The sequence below is a fragment of the Salmo salar genome, chromosome ssa15 (genome assembly GCF_905237065.1).
Source record: "Salmo salar chromosome ssa15, Ssal_v3.1, whole genome shotgun sequence".
Classification (NCBI taxonomy): Eukaryota; Metazoa; Chordata; class Actinopteri; order Salmoniformes; family Salmonidae; genus Salmo; species Salmo salar.
In genome coordinates this window covers 28,899,232-28,920,233 of record NC_059456.1, presented here as the reverse complement: position 1 = coordinate 28,920,233, position 21,002 = coordinate 28,899,232, and the positions used below count along the sequence as shown (strand labels likewise).

Sequence of the window (21,002 nt, the reverse complement as noted above, 5' to 3'; positions counted from 1 at the left end):
CTCTGTCACAGCCTGAGGACGCACAGCCCACTCTGACAGACAGACATACACACAGACACACCCCGTAGAGTCACTTACTCTCTCTCCCTCCCATCTGTCATCCCTCTTTCTCTCTCTTCCCCTCTGCCCGTCTCCCCATCTCCCTCCTCTCTCCCCTGTCCATATCATCCTCACTGTCTGCCTGTGATGCTCATTCATGTCCTAACTCTCTCTATCTCCGTCTGTGCAGGTAGTAAACCCAAAGGCCTACAGTGGGTGGTGGACGTGACCATAGCGTACCCCAAAGCCAGGCCCATGGACATCCAGACGTGGATCTTTGGCTACAGACCCCCCACGGTCACACATGTACACTACAGGTAATGACTGACCCCAACTATACTGACACCTCTCTCTTTATCTCTGTACCTCTCTCTTTATCTCTGTACCTCTCTCTTTATCTCTACCTCGCTCTTATCTCTGTACCTCTTTATCTCTGTACCTCTCTCACTCTCTATCCAAGGCTGGGCTGTGTTGTGTTGGCTTTAGGGCTCACCCAGGTTGTTGGCTTTAGGGCTCGCCCAGGTTGTTTGGCTTTAGGGCTCGGCCAGGTTGTTAGCTTTAGGGCTCACCCAGGTTGTTAGCTTTAGGGCTCACCCAGGTTGTTAGCTTTAGGGCTCGGCCAGGTTGTTTGGCTTTAGGGCTCGCCCAGGTTGTTTGGCTTTAGGGCTCGGCCAGGTTGTTTGGCTTTAGGGCTCGCCCAGGTTGTTTGGCTTTAGGGCTCGCCCAGGTTGTTTGGCTTTAGGGCTCGGCCAGGTTGTTTGGCTTTAGGGCTCGCCCAGGTTGTTGGCTTTAGGGCTCGCCCAGGTTGTTTGGCTTTAGGGCTCGGCCAGGTTGTTTGGCTTTAGGGCTCGCCCAGGTTGTTTGGCTTTAGGGCTCGCCCAGGTTGTTTGGCTTTAGGGCTCGCCCAGGTTGTTTGGCTTTAGGGCTCGCCCAGGTTGTTTGGCTTTAGGGCTCGGCCAGGTTGTTTGGCTTTAGGGCTCGCCCAGGTTGTTTGGCTTTAGGGCTCGGCCCAGGTTGTTTGGCTTTAGGGCTCGGCCAGGTTGTTAGCTTTAGGGCTCGCCAGGTTGTTTGGCTTTAGGGCTCGGCCAGGTTGTTTGGCTTTAGGGCTCGCCCAGGTTGTTTGGCTTTAGGGCTCGCCCAGGTTGTTTGGCTTTAGGGCTCGCCCAGGTTGTTTGGCTTTAGGGCTCGCCCAGGTTGTTGGCTTTAGGGCTCGGCCAGGTTGTTTGGCTTTAGGGCTCGGCCAGGTTGTTTGGCTTTAGGGCTCGCCCAGGTTGTTTGGCTTTAGGGCTCGGCCAGGTTGTTTGGCTTTAGGGCTCGCCCAGGTTGTTTGGCTTTAGGGCTCGCCCAGGTTGTTTGGCTTTAGGGCTCGGCCAGGTTGTTTGGCTTTAGGGCTCGGCCAGGTTGTTTGGCTTTAGGGCTCGCCCAGGTTGTTTGGCTTTAGGGCTCGGCCAGGTTGTTTGGCTTTAGGGCTCGCCCAGGTTGTTTGGCTTTAGGGCTCGGCCAGGTTGTGATCCATATCTTGGTCTGGCCCTCTTCATCATAGAAAATGTAATAAGAATATGTTAAGGCTCTTGTTGTTCAGATCTTGTAATTATGGATTCATTCTGAGGAAGGATGGCGATGGGAAGTATAGCGGTTGTTTTACAGGCTCCTGACCAACTCTGCTATTTTGGGGTTTTGTGCGCTGATCTTCTGTTCTTTTGTACATAATGTTTCCTCCATCGTTTCCGACGACCGTAAACACATTCAGAACAGCAATCACTAACCTTGATTTGGATGAATATTTCTACTTAAATAAATCGGCGGCACAGGTCATACTGCTCACCCCTGACCAGGCCCTAATCCCCCTACACTAGGAAGATAAAGAGACGGCGATATAGAGGCCGACGTGCTGGTGCCCTGATGAAAGTACGGCGGAGAGTAAATAATCCACCTCCACCCTCTGTTTAATTAGCGAATCTACAATCACTTGAGAACAAACTGGACGAGCTCCGTTCAAGACTATCCTATCAACGAGACCTGAAAAACTGTAATATCCTATGTTTCTCGCAAACTTGGCTGAACAGCAACATGGATAATACTTTAGCTGGTTTCTCTATGCATCGGCAGGACAGAACTGCAGCGTCAGGTAAGCTCAAAGGGGGTGGTGTGTGTCTTTGTTAACAACAGCTGGTGCACAATCTCTAATATAAAGGAAGTCTCGAGGTTCTGCTCGCCTGAATTAGAATACCTAGAATACCAAGAGAGTTTTCATCTATAATTTCTGTAGCTGTCTATTTACTACCACAAACTGATGCTGGCACTAAGACCGCACTCAACAAGCTGTATAGGGCCATAAGCAAACAAGAAAATGCTCATCCACTGGTGGCGCTCTTAGTGGCAGGTGATTTTAATGCAGGAAAACTGAAACCCGTTTCACCTCATTTCCACCAGCATGTCACCTGTGCAACCCGAGGCAAAAATACTCTAGATTACCTTTACTCCACACAAAGACTCATGCAATGCTTTCCCTCGCCCTCCATTTGGCAAATCTGACCATAACTATCCTCCTGATTCTAGCTTACAAGCAAAAACTTAAACAGTGGTCCGATCAAGCCAATGCTAAGCTACAGGACTATTTCGCTAGCACAGGCTGGAATATGTTTCGGCGCTCATCTGATGGCATTGAGAAGTTTACCACATCAGTCACCAGCTTCATTAATAAGTGCATCGACAACATCATCCCCACAGTGACCGTACATACTAGGGGCCGACCGATTAATCGGAATGGCCGATTAATTTGGGACAATTTCAAGTTTTCATAACAATCGGTAATCTGCATTTTTGGACACCGATTATGGCCGATTATATTGCACTCCACGAGGAGACTGCGTGGCAGGCTGACTACCTGTTATGTGAGTGCAGCAAGGAGCAAAGGTAAGTTGCTAGCTAGCATTAAACTTATCTTATAAAAAACAATCAATCTTAACATAATCACTAGTTAACTACACATGGTTGATGATATTACTAGTTTTCTAGCTTGTACTGCGTTGAATATAATCGATGCGGTGCCTGTTAATTTATCATCAAATCACAGCCTACTTCGCCAAACGGGTGATGATTTAACCGCATTCGCGAAAAAAAGCACTGTCGTTGCACCAATGTGTACCTAACCATAAACATCAATGCCTTTCTTAAAATCAGTACACAAGTATATATATTTTAAACCTGCATATTTAGTTAATATTGCCTGCTAACATGAATTTCTTTTAACTAGGGAAATTGTGTCACTTCTCTTGCGTTCTGTGCAAGTAGAGTCAGGGTATATGCAGCAGTTTGGGCCGCCTGGCTCGTTGCAAACTGTGTGAAGACCATTTCTTCCTAACAAAAACCGTAATTTGCCAGAATTGTACATAATTATGACATAACATTGAAGGTTGTGCAATGTAACAGCAGTATTTAGACTTAGGGATGCCACCCGTTAGATAAAATACGAAACTGTTCTGTATTTCACTGAAAGAATAAACGTTTTGTTTTTGAAATGATAGTTTCCGGATTTGACTATATTAATGACCTAAGGCTCGTATTTCTGTGTGTTATTATATTATAATTAAGTCTATGATTTGATATTTGATAGAGCAGTCTGACTGAGCGATGGTAGGCAGCAGCAGGCTCGTAAGCATTCATTCAAACATCCATTTGCTGCATTCGCCAGCAGCTCTTCGCTGTGCTTCAAGCATTGCGCTGTTTATGACTTCAAGCCTATTAACTCCCGAGATTAGGCTGGCAATACTATAGTGCCTATAAGAACATCCAATAGTCAAAGGTATATGAAATACAAATGGTATAGAGAGAAATAGTCCTATAATTTCTATAATAACTACAACCTAAAACTTCTTACCTGGGAATATTGAAGACTCATGTTAAAAGGAACCACCAGCTTTCATATGTTCTCATGTTCTGAGCAAGGAACTTAAACGTTAGCTTTTTTACATGGCACATATTGCACTTTTACTTTTTTCTCCAACACTTTGTTTTTGCATTATTTAAACCAAATTGAACATGTTTCATTATTTATTTGAGACTAAATCAATTTTATTCATGTATTATATTAAGTTAAAATAAAAGTGTTCATTAAGTATTGTTGGATTCGTCATTATTACAAATATATAAAAATCGGCAGATTAATCGGTATCGGCTTTTTTGGGCCCTCCAATAATCGGTATCGGTATCAGCGTTGAAAATCATAATCGGTCGACCTCTAGTGCATACATATCCCAACCAAAAGCTATGGATTACAGGCAACATCTGCACTGAGCTAAAGGCTAAAGCTGCCACTTTCAAGGAGCGGGACTCTAACCCGGACGCTTATAAGAAATCCCGCTACGCCCTCCAACAAACCATCAAACAGGCAATGCGTCAATACAGGACTAAGATCCAATCCTACTACACCGGCTCCGACGCTTGTTGGATGTGGCAGGGCTTGCAAACTATTACAGACTACAAAAGGAAGCACAGCCGCGAGCTGCCCAGTGGCACAAGTCTACCAGACAAGCTAAATGCCTTCTATGCTCGCTTCGAGGCAAGCAATACTGAACCATGCGTGAGAGCACCAGCTGTTCCGGATGACTGTGATCACGCTCTCCGTAGCCGATGTAAGACATTTAAACAGGTTAATATTCACTAGGCAGCAGGGCCGGACGGATTACCAGGACGCACACTCAAAGTATGCACTGACCAGCTGGCTAGTGTTTTCACTGACATTTTCAATCTGTCCCTGACCCAGTCTGTAATACCAACATGTTTCAAGCAGACCACCATAGTCCCTGTGCCCAAGAATGCCAAGGTAACCTGTCTAAATGACTATCTCCCCATAGCACTCACATCTGTACCCATGAAATACTTTGAAAGGCTGGTCATAGCTCACATTAAAGCCATCATTCCAGACACCCTGGACCCACTCCAATTCGCATACCGCCCCAACAAATCTACAGATGACGCAATTTCTATTGCACTCCGCACTGCCCTTTCCCACCTGGACAAAAGGAACACCTATGTGAGAATGCTGTTCATTTGACTACAGCTCAGCGTTCAACACCGTATTGCCCTCCAAGCTCATCTCTAAGCTAAGGACCCTGGGACTGAACACCTCCCTCTGCAACTTGATCCTGGACTTTCTGATGTGACACCTCCAAGTGGTGAGGGTCGGCAACAACACATATACACGGTGACCCTCAACACGGGGGCCCCTCAGGGGTATGTGCTTAGTCCCCTCCTGTACTCTCTGTTCACCCACGACTATGTGGTTGTGCACAACTCCAACACCATCATTAAGTTTGCCGATTACACAACGGTGGTAGGCCTGGTCACTGTTGACGATGAGACGGCCTATAGGGAGGAGGTCAGAGATCTGGCAATGTTGTTTGTTGGAGCTGAATGTTGGCTACAGGAAACGGAGGGCCAAGCACTCCTTCTTTCACGTCGATGGGGCTGTAGTAGAGCAGGTCGAGAGCTTCAAGTTCCTCTGTGTCCACATCACTAAGGATCTGTCATGGTCAAAACACACCAACACAGTCGTGAAGAGAGGACGACAATGCCTCTTTTCCCACAGAAGGCTGAAAATATTTGGTGTGGGCCCTCAGATCCTCAAAGTTCTACTGCAGCACCATGCAGTGTGGCCGAGCTCCCTGCCATCCAGGAACTTTATACGAGGCGGTGTCAGAGGAAGGCCCTAAAAAATTGTCATTGACTCCAGCCACCCTAGTCATAGACTTCTCTCTACTACTGCACTCTGGAACCAACAGGACCCTGAAAAGTTTCTACCCCCAAGCTATGACTGCTAAATAGTTAACAAAATAGCTACCCAGACTAACTAAACTCAGACAAACTCAACTTTTTCAGGACCTTGTCTTTCAAAGATAATTAATTAAAATCAAAATAACTTCACAGATCTTCATTGTAAAGGGTTTAAACACTGTTTCCCATGCTTGTTCAATGAACTATAAATAATTAATGAACATGCACCTGTGGAACGGTCGTTAAGACACTAACAGCTTACAGACGGTAGGCAATTAAGGTCAAAGTTATGAAATCTTAGGACACTAAAGAGGCCTTTCTACTGACTCAGAAAAACACCAAAAGAAAGATGCTCAGGGTCCCTGCTCATCTGCGTGAACGTGCCTTAGGCATGCTGCAAGGAGGCATGAGGACTGCAGATGTGGCCAGGGCAATAAATTGCAATGTCCATACTGTGAAACGCCTAAGACAGTACTTGTACTGTACTCTGGAGCGGGATCGATTTGGAGGTGGAGGGTCCGTCATGGTCTGGGGCGGTGTGTCACAGCATCATCGGACTGAGCTTGTTGTAATTGCAGTCAATCTCAACGCTGTGCTTTACAGGGAAGACGACATCCTCCCTCATGTGGTACCCTTCCGACATGACCCTCCAGCATGACAATGCCACCAGCCATAATGCTCGTTCTGTTCGTGATTTCCTGCAAGACAGGAATGTCAGTGTTCTGCCATAGCCAGCGAAGAGCCCGGATCTCAATCCCATTGAGCACATCTGGGACCTGTTGGATCAGAGGGCTAGGGCAATTCCCCCCAGAACGGGAACTTGCAGGTGCCTTGGTGGAAGAGTGGAGTAACATCTCACAGCAAGAACTGGTAAATCTGGTGCAGTCCATGAGGAGGAGATGCACTGCAGTACTTAATGCAGCTGGTGGCCAAACCAGATACTGACTGTTACTTTTGATTTTAACCCACCCCCCCTTTGTTCAGGGACACATTATTCAATTTCTGTTAGTTACATGTCTGTGGAACTTGTTCAGTTTGTCTCAGTTGTTGAATCTTGTTATGTTCATACAAATATATACACATGTTAACTTTGCTGAAAATAAACACAGTTGACAGTGAGAGGACGTTTCTTTTTTTTGCTGAGTTTATTTAACTATCTGCTTTGACCCTTTTTTCAGTAACTTTTTTGACTCATCACATATGCTACTGTTTACTGTGTCGCTTTATTCAAAGTTGTATATGTACGTGTAACGTCCGTCGTTAAAGGTAGACCAAGGCGCAGCGTGAGTTGGGTTCATCATACTTTATTTTAAATGTGAACCAGCAAAAACAATAAACAATACAACGAACGAAAAGCTATGCGTGCAAACACATGCAACACAAAGACAAGATCCCACAACTGACTGTGGGAAAAAGGGCTGCCTAAGTATAATTCCCAATCAGAGACAACGAATGACAGCTGCCTCTGATTGGAAACCATACTCGGCCAATAAAGATAAAACGACATAGACATACAACACATAGAATGCCCACCCCATGTCACACCCTGACCTAACCAAACAGAGAAAAACGACTCTCTCAGGTCAGGGCGTGACAGTACGTATCTACCTCAAATACCTTGTACCCCTGCACATCGACTCAGTACTGGTATCCCTTGTTTATAGCCAAGTTATTGTTGCTCATTATGTATCTATTACTACTTTTATTATTACGAGTTTTACTTTTCTATTATTTCTCTTGTCTTTCTCTCTGCATTGTTGGGAAGGACCTTGTAAGTACGCGTTTCACTGTTAGTCCACACCTGTTGTTTATGAAGTATGGGACAAATAACATTTATTTGATTAATTAGACAGAGGCTGGTTGCAGTAGCTTTCCCCCATACACACTCTCTGCCTCTGCTGTGTACAGTAAGATTTGTATGTCCTTCCCCTCAGCAGTTTCTATTAGGGATGTGCCAAAAATAGATTAATGTTTTAAACTACCATTAAAATGTGCACAATGCAGAGTATGGTCCTATTTCACATGGTGGTCCTATTCATTCGCGAGCGTTGTCTCCCGTGACTTGTCTTGTGCTTTACGTTACAGCATTGTCCAATCAAATCCAATTGTTGCTTTAGGGATGAGGATGATTATGACCTGTTAGTTTTGTGTTAACTGCACTGTGATGTGGATTTTGTTTTGATTTGCGAATATCCCAATTTCGTTTTAACGTATGTTAAACAATGTTCACACTCCTAGTTTCTATTCCTATCATTCTCTAGCCCTTCTGATTAAAGACGACTCCACAAGACTCTAAAGGCCTTTAAAAAACAGCTATTTTTGTTACTTTCCCAAAATAGTGAAAACATACATTTTGAGGAAAATATTGAAAACCACTTCCCCTGCATGCTTGCTGGAACAATTGACCACCCCCCGCCCCATTTATGCCATTCATGAGGATACCTGCACCACCTACTTAAATGTGCTGTTGTCCAGTAAATCACCTGATAAATTAGGTGACAAGGTGCCTGGAGGGCCGCTAATGGATTACTGCTAAATAGCAAAGTAGGGACATTGAGACGTTGTGACTTCATAGTAACCTGGAGGGGCCGCCCCAGCTGCAATACGGAGGAGCCGCCCCAGCTGCAATACGGAGGAGCCGCCCCAGCTGCAATACGGAGGAGCCGCCCCAGCTGCAATACGGAGGAGCCGCCCCAGCTGCAATACGGAGGAGCCGCCCCAGCTGCAATACGGAGGAGCCGCCCCAGCTGCAATACGGAGGAGCCGCCCCAGCTGCAATAGGGAAGGAGCCGCCCCAGCTGCAATAGGGAAGGAGCCGCCCCAGCTGCAATAGGGAAGGAGCCGCCCCAGCTGCAATAGGGAAGGAGCCGCCCCAGCTGCAATAGGGAAGGAGCCGCCCCAGCTGCAATAGGGAAGGAGCCGCCCCAGCTGCAATAGGGAAGGAGCCGCCCCAGCTGCAATAGGGAAGGAGCCGCCCCAGCTGCAATAGGGAAGGAGCCGCCCCGGCTGCAATAGGGAAGGAGCCGCCCCAGCTGCAATAGGGAAGGAGCCGCCCCGGCTGCTATACGGAGGGGCCGCCCCGGTTGCAATACGTGTGCAGACAGAGAGGACTTTGAACCTACTTTACAGCCATTACACTGATTGTGCTGTACGCAACATAAAGCAGCTACTTAAAAGGTAGAGAAATGGCCTCAGTCGGAAGCCTACAGTTGGTGTGGCACTGTTAGGAATTCCCCCACCCCCATCCGCAGGGCTCTGGTCGAAAGTAGTGCACTATATCGGGAATAGGGGGCCATTTGGGAACCACAACCCATTAAAGTGGCGCTAGCCTCGTGTCAACCTGGAATTAAAGGGATAGCGCTGAACAGGAGACTTTAAGATATGACACTAGGACTGCATAGGGAGAGATCACTCCCTGGTTAAGGCATTCAGGTAGGGTGAGGCCTAAAGCCAAGGCTGTTAAAAAAGCTGTTTCTGTCACTCTATTGCCGCTCTACAGCTATTCATTAAAGGAGATCTCACACACTCACTCACTCACTCTTTCGCTCACACACACTCACTCACTCCCAGCCAAGTTCAGTCCATTCCTCTGACAGCGTTGATCCCCTCAGCTTCCCTTAGCTGTTTTTCCCTTGATATTACTGCACTGATTAGAGTAGAAACAAATGTGTTTGTGTGTGAGAGTGTGTTTGTGTATGAGCGTGCATACATGCACACATTAATAAGGCAGGAGTGCACACTTGGCATTTACTTCGCTTCAGTTCTGTCCGATCTAGGCTCAGCTGTGTAGGTGACCCCAGCCTCCTCACACCGATGGCCTCTCTTAAGGTGGATGGCTTACCATATACATTTTGTATGACTTTCTCTTTGATTAGTCTTCTTTTCCAACGGCATCACAATGATCTCTATGATTTATATCAAGGGTTTACTTTTTTTACAGCCATGTCATTCTAGAGGCATTCTCTCTCGCTCTCCTGCCCACTCCACCGTCCACTGCATCCAAGGTTGTGTTTGTTCAAAAACAGTCAGTTTGGTCTGAATTAACATGACCCAGTGCTCCAGCCAGTCCGGTACAGACCTCCCTCTGGTCTCTGAGGGCTATGATGCTAACATCCGGGTGATCTGTGTGAACCATGGCCACTCCAGCCCCCACTCTGGCTCCCAGAGGCCCCTTTCTCTGCTACTGCTGGGCCAGGCTCAGATTAAGGCTAAAGACTCATTAGGCCCAGTAATGAGAGAGGCAGGAGACAAGATGCTCTTTCCTAACCCACCTAGGGGACTTTCCGCTGGGCCGTGACTACAGTCAGCCTCCCCAGCAGGATAAGCCGCTCTGGAGCTCCGCTCCGGGAACCCAGGTTGTTGTAAGAGGCACTTGTGCACACACACACTGGCTGCTGGGAATGCTGCTGAGTTTAGCAGAGGGAGGCCTTGTGGTGCACTGGTGTCAAGATGAGGATTATTACCCTGCTGGTCATCTATGAACATTTGAACATCTTGGCCATGTTCAGTTATAATCTCCACCCGACACTGCCAGAAGAGGACTGGCCACCCCTCATAGCCTGGTTCCTCTCTAGGTTTCTTCCTAGGTTCTGGCCTTTCGAGGGAGTTTTTTCTAGCCACTGTGCTTCTACACCTGCATTGCTTGCTGTTTGCGGTTTTAGGCTGGGTTTCTGTACAGCACTTTGTGACATCAGCTGATGTAAGAAGGGCTTAATGAATACATTTGATTGATTTGATTGATGAGGGTGAACTTTCCGATTCAGAGGAGACTGAGGCTGTGGGTGGGTGGGTGGGTGGGTGGGTGGGTAGGTGGGTGTAGGTGTGTTGAAAAGGTTAGACATTATTTTCACACAGATTAATCTGAGAATGTTGGTGTATCTTTAAATGTATGTCGCTGCTAACTGCCTACTAAAAGATAGGGGTGGGTCTTCTGGCTTTGTTTGTGCAATAGGGGAGTTCCTATGTATTCGTTGGACTTGTACACACCTATAGGCTGCTGTATTTACTTAGGTAATCTGATTGTGTGTGTGTGTGTGTGTGTGTGTGTGTGTGTGTGTGTGTGTGTGTGTGTGTGTGTGTGTGTGTGTGTGTGTGTGTGTGTGTGTGTGTGTGTGTGTGTGTGTGTGTGTGTGTGTGTGTGTGTGTGATAGAAACACTCTCTCTCTCTGTGTCTCTGTCTGTCTGTGTCTGTGTCTCTCTCTGTAATCTCAATCTCCCAGATTGTGACATTATGAACCCTCTTCTGAATGGCAGATGAGCTAGGTATGTGTGTGGAGGTGTTAAACAGGTTGATTTCTTCCTCTAAGGATTTTCCTTCTGCTTTTTTTGAGCTTTCCTTTCCAACTGCTGCTCTGTGTGTTTCCAACTGCTGCTCTGTGTGTTTCCAGCTGCTGCTCTGTGTGTTTCCAGCTGCTGCTCTGTGTGTTTCCAACTGCTGCTCTGTGTGTTTCCAGCTGCTGCTCTGTGTGTTTCCAGCTGCTGCTCTGTGTGTTTCCAGCTGCTGCTCTGTGTGTTTCCAGCTGCTGCTCTGTGTGTTTCCAGCTGCTGCTCTGTGTGTTTCCAGCTGCTGCTCTGTGTGTTTCCAGCTGCTGCTCTGTGTGTTTCCAACTGCTGCTCTGTGTGTTTCCAGCTGCTGCTCTGTGTGTTTCCAACTGCTGCTCTGTGTGTTTCCAGCTGCTGCTCTGTGTGTTTCCAGCTGCTGCTCTGTGTGTTTCCAACTGCTGCTCTGTGTGTTTCCAACTGCTGCTCTGTGTGTTTCCAGCTGCTGCTCTGTGTGTGTGTGTGTGTGTGTGTGTGTGTGTGTGTGTGTGTGTGTGTGTGTGTGTGTGTGTGTGTGTGTGTGTGTGTGTGTGTGTGTGTGTGTGTGTGTGTGTGTGTGTGTGTGTGTGTGTGTGTGTGTGTGTGTGTGTTGGGGGGCCGGGGGGGCTTAATTCATAACCTCCATGCTTGCCTGGTCACCAGCTAGCTAGGCACCTCTTGGCCTTACATGTGCTTACACACACACACACTTGAAAGGAAGTTTGCAGCCATATCAATTTTGGTGGGGAAGTTGAATCGTTCCTGTTCTCTGCACTTTTTTAAAGTGCCTTTTTGTATTGAAAAATCCTTTACATCTCTATTCCTCTCTCCAGCTCTCCTTTACATCTCTATTCCTCTCTCCAGCTCTCCTTTACATCTCTATTCCTCTCTCCAGCTCTCCTTTACATCTCTATTCCTCTCTCCAGCTCTCCTTTACATCTCTATTCCTCTCTCCAGCCCTCCTTTACATCTCTATTCATCTCTCCACCTTTCTTCTCTCTCTCCACCTGTCTGTATAATCAGGTGATGTGTATAATGAGGGCTGTGGGGATTATTAGTCTATTGGGAATATGAATATGAAAAGTGACATTTTAGGGACTGGTTTCCTTGGAGGACTAGCATCGCCATGGTGACGCAGTAGTAAACAGTCACAGGTGAAGCTGGCTGAACACTCCTGAGTAATTCTAGTGTATGGTTTCTATCAGGACTGTGTTCATTAGGCACAAACAAGAAAACAGACCGAAACCAGGAGGTACTACCTTTACTTGTCCAATAAGAAACGTTTGTTTTCCATTGTACAATGTTTTGCTACGTTAGGCCCTAATGGACATGACCCAGGCGCATCAGACACCAAACCCCTATTGGAAACAATTCGTATGTTTGCATGCACACTAATGATTAGATATTAAACGGATTATGGCAGTACGCAGAGTATTACATTACTCATGTAAACGCCTTACTCTGCTTGTCTTAATCGGAATAAGGTCCAAATCAAAGTAAGCAATTACTCAATTGCTTACTTAAAAAGCCTGGTTTTCTGAGCAATCTTTTTAATTATTAGGACATGTAAATAGCTTAATGGGCTTTCCAGCAGTGTATTTGATCTGCAGATCTTCCAGCACCGGTGGCGCAAGCCTCCATCTTACGAGTTCAGAAAAACTCAAAGTATGCATCTCATGATTTTTCTGCGCATACGAACTTTATATGTCCGAAAAAATAATATGGTCACTGTAATAGAATGTTGTATTTTCTGCATTTATCAAAGTCCCATCAGGTAGCCTGATTTCAGATGTGTCCAGGATTATTAGAGGAAAAAGTTGTCCTTGCAAAGCATGTCAATGTTTCAAACAAACTATTATATTAATTGGACTATCCACAATAATCATATTGTGTGCATGTAACCAATGTATCGCTCCACAGTTAGCAGTCAGATGTTTATGTGCAAGGTGAAGTATGCCTGCAGGCTAACCCGGTTGATTCTGTATGAAGTCTATACAGCCTCTATGGTTAAAGGTGTTGTTGGAGAGCTAACTGAATCCTTCTGTCCTGTGGCTGGTCTAGCAGCTACAATCACAGGCTGCAGTCCATATGCCATACGTGTTGGCATGGGATCTAATAGTGTTGTTTCCCTCTCGGGTCAGGCTGTCTGGAACTATTCTGAACAAAAATATAAACGCAACATGTAAAGTGCTGGTCCCATGTTTCATCAGCTGAAATAGAAGATCCCAGAACTGTTCCATACGCACAAAAAGCTGATTTCTCAAAAGAACGTTGCACACATATGTTTACATCCCTGTTAGTGAGCATTTCTCCTTTTCCAAGATAATCCATCCACCTGACAGGTGTGGCATATCAAGAAGCGGATTAAACAGCGTGATCATTTGGCCCAGCGTTGTCCGGATTTGGCCGTGGTAGACCGTCATTGTAAATAAGAATTTGTTCTTAACTGACTTGCCTAGTTAAATAAAGGTTACATTTAAAAAATAAAATACAAAATCCTTACACGGGTGCACCTTTGCTGGGGACAATAAAAGGCCACTCCAAAATGTGCAGTTTTGTCACACAACACAATGCCACAGATGTCTCTAGTTTTGAGGGAGCGTGTAATTGGCATGCTGACTGCAGGAATGTCCACCAGAACTGTTGCCAGAGAATTTAATGTTTAATTTCTCTACCATGAGAATTTGGCAGTACATCCAACCGGCCTCACAACCACAGACCACGTGTAACCACACCAGCCCAGGACCTCCACATCCGGCTTCTGAGAACAGCCACCCGGACAACTGATGAAACTGAGGAGTATTTCTGTTTGTAATAAAACCTTTTGTGGGGGAAAACATTCTGATTGGCTGGACCTGGCTCCCCAGTCATGTGAAATCCCTATATTAGGGCCTAATGAATTGTTTTAAATTGACTGATTTGAACTTTAACTCAGTAAACTTGTGACATTGTTGCATGATGCATTTATATTGTTGTTGAGCATAGTTGTTTTATTGCCCACGCACAGACTACTTCCCTGCAGATAACGGATAAGAGAAGGGTGATCTCATGCCAGTCTACCATTTGATTAACCTGGATCCTCCTCCACTCTGGCCCCTGATTAACCTGGATCCTTCTCCATTCTGCCTCCTGATTAACCTGGATCCTCCTCCACTCTGGCCCCCTGGCCCCTGATTAACCTGGATCCTCCTCCACTCTGGCCCCCTGGCCCCTGATTAACCTGGATCCTCGTCCACTCTGCCCCCCTGGCACCTGATTAACCTGGATCTTCCTCCACTCTGGCCCCCTGGGCCCTGATTAACCTGGATCCTCCTCCACTCTGGCCCCCTGGGCCCTGATTAACCTGGATGGATCTTTTAGCCAGAGGAAAGCTCAGGGCAGTGGCCACTATTTACTGACGCCCAAACAACCAATTAAGTGGCGTAAGCCTGCTAGCTTCCCTTTCCTCTCGCTAGGCTCTAGGATAACCCAGTAATCTTCTTCCACTGGGACCAGAGAGGGCCTCAGTCATAGGTAGGCAGTAGGCACGCTACGCTAAAACAGCTATGTGTGTGTGGAACCATGGCTAGATGGGCTTGGTTCTCATGAATGGCTGCATCCCAAACGCCCTATTACCTATATCACAGGTGTCAAACTCATTCCACGGAGGGCAGAGTGTCTGCAGGTTTTTGCTCCTCCCTTGTACTTGATTGATGAATTAAGGCCACTAATTAGTGAGGAACTCCTTATACCTGGTTGTCTAGGCCTTAATTGAAAGGAAAAAAGTCAAACGTGCGGACACCAGGCCCTCCAGGGAATGAGTTTGACAGCCCTGGTCTATATAGTGCACTACATTTGGTCAGCTCTGTGTCATTTGGGTTGCACACTCTAGTTAGGATGAGACGGTTTCTGATTCGTTATCCACCGTTGACTAAATGTGGATCAATTGAAAAGCAGAGGAAATATTTTAAGAAACCATGTTTCATTTTCAGTGTGTTTTCTAGTCAACTCTTTAGTGCTGGGTAGCTGGAGCGTGTTCAGTAGGGCACGCTGTCGCAAACATTTTGCAATGAAAAACAGAAATCTGTGTTTTTATTGGATGAGATCAGGTAGTACCTCCCCTGTTTCAATCTATTTCAAAATGTTTTTTCCCAACTTAACAGGACCCTGGTTTTGGCTGTGAGACGGGGTGGTCCACTAATGACCTAGACCAGAGCTACATTGACCCTTTCAAGCCTCCCTGTTACTGATTCACAATGTCATAATCTTATTCCGTTCAGTCCATGTTACAAAAAATACACGTACACCAGTTAGGTGTAGTAAAATGTGTTGTTTAACAGGTTCAGCCATAGCAGTACAGCGCCACTGGAGAAAGTTAGGGTTAAGTGCCTTGCTCAAGGACACATCGACAGATTTTTCACCTTGTCGTCTCAGGTATTCGAACCAGTGACCTTTCAGTTACTGACCCAATGCTCTAACCGCTAGGCTACCTGCCGCTGTACTATTGTGGTAGATGGGATGTGTAGCTGAATATTCAAGGATTCGTGTCATGGGAGAATCTGACTTTTTTTATCTGAAAGCATGATGTCCAGGGAAGCCTGGATGGCAGTTAGTTTACTTTCTGCCATCTCTTGTTTAGAAAGACTGTAGTCTTAGATCTAAAAGGATTGGATTGGTTTAAGCAATATGGCAGAATTACAACAAGCCTATCAGAGAGCTGGGTTGAGCTACTACCATATTGTTTCTACCTATCCAATCCTCTCAGAAGTGCCTTGGTGTGATACAGGCCATTTCTGCACAGGCCCTGTGACAACAGAGCTGACTAATGCAAAAAAAACGGCACTGTACAACAGCCAGCAGTTTTTAGCCCTGATAAAGTGACCGACTTTGTGGTTTCTCTCATATGGGCAGGTGAGGTTTAGCCTGGTCGCAGATACATTTGTGCTGACTTGCCAAGTTTGCAAAACCACACAAACAAGATCTGGGACCAGCTAGGTGAGGCAGCCTTGCAGCATTTCTCTGTTTGCTGGGACTGCTGTTAGTCTGTATCTCTGTAGTGTCAGGGGCAGGGCAGGACAGGGATGGATTCCCTGTCACCGTGATTAGCCTGTCTGTTAATGAAGTCTCCTGAAAGAGCTGAGGCTTGTACTGCTTACACACACACTCTGATAAACACATTAACAAACTTGGGTTGCAGCTCATTCTCACATCTCTCTCTCCACACACACACACACACACACACACACACACACACACACACACACACACACTGTGATAGACTCTTCTCTGGGATAGACTCAGCTCAGGGAGTGAGGAGACCGATCAATGCAGCCAGCCTTCGTTGAGAAAAAACTTCAATAATACTGTTCTGTCTGTCAGAATGGAAAGGGTAACCACATACATTGCCAACGCAAACATATAGGAACATATTAAATCAATTTCATTAAATGTAATAATCCTCTCCCAGGGTATACCCCATAAAGGAGGTTCCGGTAGAGACCAAGCCCCTGACAGATTGGCTGTACCAGAGGTTTGTGGAGAAGGAGGATCTACTGGCTCACTTCTACGAAACAGGTCGGTATTCACTGCTTTCTCCCTCCTCTCTTTCTCCCTCCTCTCTTTCTCCCTCCTCTCTTTCTCCCTCCTCTCTTTCTCCCTCCTCTCTTTCTCCCTCTCTTTCTCCCTCCTCTCTTTCTCCCTCTCTTTCTCCCTCCTCTCTTTCTCCCTCCTCTTTTTCTTTCTCCCTCTCTTTCTCCCTCCTCTCTTTCTCCCTCCTCTCTTTCTCCCTCCTCTCTTTCTCCCTCCTCTCTTTCTCCCTCCTCTCTTTCTCCCTATCTTTCTTCCTCCTCTCTTTCTCCCTCCTCTCTTTCTCCCTCCTCTCTTTCTCCCTCCTCTCTTTCTCCCTCTTCTTTCTCCCTCCTCTCTTTCTCCCTCCTCTCTTTCTCCCTCCTCTCTTTCTCCCTCTTTTTCTCCCTCCTCTCTTTCTCCCTCCTCTCTTTCTCCCTCTTTTTCTCCCTCTCTTTCTCCCTCCTCTCTTTCTCCCTCCTCTCTTTCTCCCTCCTCTCTTTCTCCCTCTTTTTCTCCCTCCTCTCTTTCTCCCTCCTCTCTTTCTCCCTCCTCTCTTTCTCCCTCTTTTTCTCCCTCCTCTCTTTCTCCCTCCTCTCTTTCTCCCTCTTTTTCTCCCTCCTTTTCTCCCTCCTCTCTTTCTCCCTCCTCTCTTTCTCCCTCCTCTCTTTCTCCCTCCTCTCTTTCTCCCTTTCTTTCTGGCCTCCCCCTCTATTTCTGAGAAGTGACTGTCCACATTGAGGCGTGATCACAATGTCGCTGACTGTATTCCTTCCTGTTTCCCCCCCCCCAACAGGAGCCTTCCCTCCACCGAAAGGCCAGAAGGAAGCCGTCTCCCGGGCAATGACCCTTGACCCCGTGCGGCTCTGTCTCATTCAATCCCTGGCCTTTGCCTCTGGCTACCTGTGGTACAGTGTCCTCCAGTACTTCTACTGCTGTTTGTTCTGAGTGTGCTGAAGAGGATGGAGTTTAAAAGTGGACCAGACCCTAATGGTACTGCTTCTGGATCAGTCGATGGCTCGCCCGCCCCGGCGCCATCTCTCCTCCCTATGATGGATGAATGTACATTTTGCAAACACCGGGAGAGACTGAAAAAAAATGACCATGTTGGAGGCTATTTCCCCCCCTGGATACATGAATACACACACACACAGACAAACGGACGGACATACACACACACAATTGACTGAAGCCCATACTTCTGAACATTAATCATTTACATATACTTACTACTTGGATATAAACGCCCCAGTCTAGTTGGTCTCTCCAATGGAGCCTCATTCTCAAATCAAGAATGAGGTTCAGGACTTAACCTGGGGGTGTTTTCAAGTGGAATCTCTTCCTGGTCTTTAGGTGTAGTTTTACAGTGTGCGAGTATGCATCGTGTCTGCCATTGTACCCACCCCCACCCTCGGGTGAACCAACCCCCAGTTGGACCTCTCTCCAGGTCTGCTGATTCTGCGGTTGACCCACCCTACAGAGAGGGGGGGCTGTTGTATGTACCATCAGAGACTACCATGCCAACCCCTCTCCTCTAGCCTTCATTGCACTAAAAGGATCCCTACTACCCCCCTCTTCTACTCCAGGAAATATTCCTGAATGGTAGCTGTTAATGTTTGTTGATTTTAAATTGCCCCTCCCCTTAACAACGCCCATTGCATTTGTTGTGGTCGTCTTCGCTGTCTATCTACGTTGAAGTCTTGGAGACTTCACTCTGTCTGTCTTCGACAGTATTCTGAACTGACTGACTGCAGGGGAATCTTCTTGTTTACACTAGCGGCCCTCCGTCTGGGCCTAAAGGGACGCTGGCGACGATGTCAGGCTCTGGTTAGGACTGTTTCCACAACATGTGGTTGGGGGTAGCTGGTTCCAGAACCAAGGAGGGGGGGAGAACACAGCGGCGGAGGAACAGTGCCCAAACGCTGATGACAGAACACTGATGGCACGTTGGGACAGCACTCTGATCCGATCCACCCTGAAAACAAACTCCCCTAACACCCACTCCACCTCCCTGTCCTCACTCGTACACACACAGCAGAGTGGATCTCTGTCCATATAGGAACGTCTCAGCGAGCCAAACTGAAAAAGGAGGACAAAGCTGAATTTACCCTCATTGGACTCCATACTGTAGTTTTACAAATATTTAAGTCATGGGGTGGGGAATGACATAATAAAAATATTATTTTTATAGATGTGGCTACCCTAATGCTCTGCATTCTAAATTAGAGATTTTGGCTTACACACTCATAGGTGTCATTGCTGTAAATTTACAGCATAACCTCCCCCTCCCACACACACACTTTATATATATATATATAATTGATGTCGCGCTGCTCCGCGATAACGGAGTTTCGACAGAAAATCACTGTTAGTGGTCAGATTTTATTTCAATTTTAAATGACTTGAACTGTTGTCCTTCTGTCATGGGTATGTTTATTCTTGTACATAACGAAGCTGAGGAAGAAATTCAATGTTGTGAGGGACTGCAACCGGCGTTATCTCTCTCTTCATCCGTACTATTTCTGATTTTGTTTTTCATTTTGAAATATCATAAATGTTTAAAGAACGAAAAAAATTATGAAGAAAAATCAAACGGCTTTTGAGACCAGTCACTTCTCTGTTACTTCCCTGTTCCTTGACCTTTGGTTTGACCTCTGACCTGGATGTTATTCATTCGCTCTTCATGAATCCAGAGGGCTCGGCCAGGTTCTCATCTCCTACACTGTCACACTGCTCATTGATACACATATGACCCTTTTGGAATACTTCAGAAATGCATCCTTTCCTTTCTACCTTTCTTGACATAATCACAGCTCTGAAGTGGTTGGATTGGTGGAAGTAACGGGACAGGGACATAGGCCCCTCCCCCCTAGGCACTGGATGATTCCCACTTGGAGAAGTTAAAAGGACTTGATTGATGTGTGCAGTATATGGCAAATCTCCCACCTAGCCTATTAAAGATATTGCCAATTTACTGATCTCTATCCAGTCCTTTTAGATCTTAGGGGCGTACCAAGAAGCTGTCTATTGGTAGGGCATTACGTTTTTGATTTGAAACTAGACCATCCAGGAAGAAATCACCCTTCACATTGGAGGGGAATTCAGACACAGCCCAGCAATTATGCACCAATTCTCTCCCAAAAGTTGTTTTAATAATACCATGGGGGGGTTATCAAATATATATATATATATATATATAAACACACATAAGAGGTATTTACACTTTAGATGAACAGCTGCAATCATGATGTCTAAGGAATGCAAACGGAATGCATTTTAGTCATGACTTACCTCTTAAACTGTGGATAATACTGTCCAGTAACAGTAAAGGCAGAAGGCTGGCTGGTTCGGGAGATAAGGAGTCCATTTGGAGATTGGGACGTACATTTTTAGCGGTCATCTTTGTGCCGGTCCCGTGAGATTGCTTTTCAATGTGAGAAAGTGACAGGAAATGAAGCTTCATCTTTTTTTTATTTTTAACTGTCCAAAGAAAGGCAGGGAAAAATCATGTTTCCTAGATATGGTTTTAGGAAAGAAGAACAATGACAACGTTAAGAATTTTAACAAACGATACTAGAAACTCTGTAATTTTCCATTTTGTACTCCTCCCTTTCTTCCTAGCTACACAGCCATTTTACAACACAAAGAACTTGTGCTGGAATAAAAGTCATGGTCATAAAGATCCTGATAGCTTGTCTGATTTTTCCTCTGCCTCATACTCTCTCTGCCTCATACTCTCTCTGCCTCATACTCTCTGCCTCATACTCTCTCTGCCTCATACTCTCTGCCTCATTCTCTCTGCCTCATACTCTCTCTGCCTCATACTCTCTCTGCCTCATACTCTCTCTGCCTCATTCTCTCTCTGCCTCATACTCTGCCTCATACTCAGTATTTGATGTTGGTTTTTGAAGTGTCTGACGCACCCCTTTTCAGATGGCACACTAACTTCTGTTGGAGTTTTATGTAAATAAATATATATATATATATATATATATATATATATATATGTATATATATACATTTTGTTAGGAGCCATTATCTCACTAATATACTGAGAATGTGTAGAGAGGCTGAATTACAGTATGTCACTCTCAGAATGTGTGATATACTTGTGAGCTATTGGGACCTGATTGAACTTAGACTGTGGTGCATGAGGCATTTTTAATAAAGGCTCACTCCTTAATTTGAAGAAGAAAAAAAAACAATTGCAGCTCAGCCATGTCTCAAGGTGAGGTAAGAATTCAAAAATAACACAACAGCAGCGTAACATTTGTCAATCAAACTATTTGACAATGTATTTGTATTTTTTTCTATGTCTTGGAGTGGTATGGGTAAGCAAACCCCTG

General features: G+C 45.8%; 1 protein-coding gene across 1 annotated transcript in view; it reads left to right on the top strand.

The window, feature by feature from the left end:
* Positions 1-20,338, top strand: part of lpgat1 (lysophosphatidylglycerol acyltransferase 1) — a 93,921-nt gene extending 73,583 nt beyond the window's left edge. The window contains exons 6-8 of the mRNA XM_014143983.2: positions 230-356; positions 16,559-16,665; positions 17,453-20,338. Coding sequence (XP_013999458.1) covers positions 230-356; positions 16,559-16,665; positions 17,453-17,604 — 386 coding nt within the window. The 3' untranslated portion in view covers positions 17,605-20,338. The remainder of the gene's footprint in view (positions 1-229; positions 357-16,558; positions 16,666-17,452) is intronic.
* Positions 20,339-21,002: the final 664 nt, after the last annotated feature.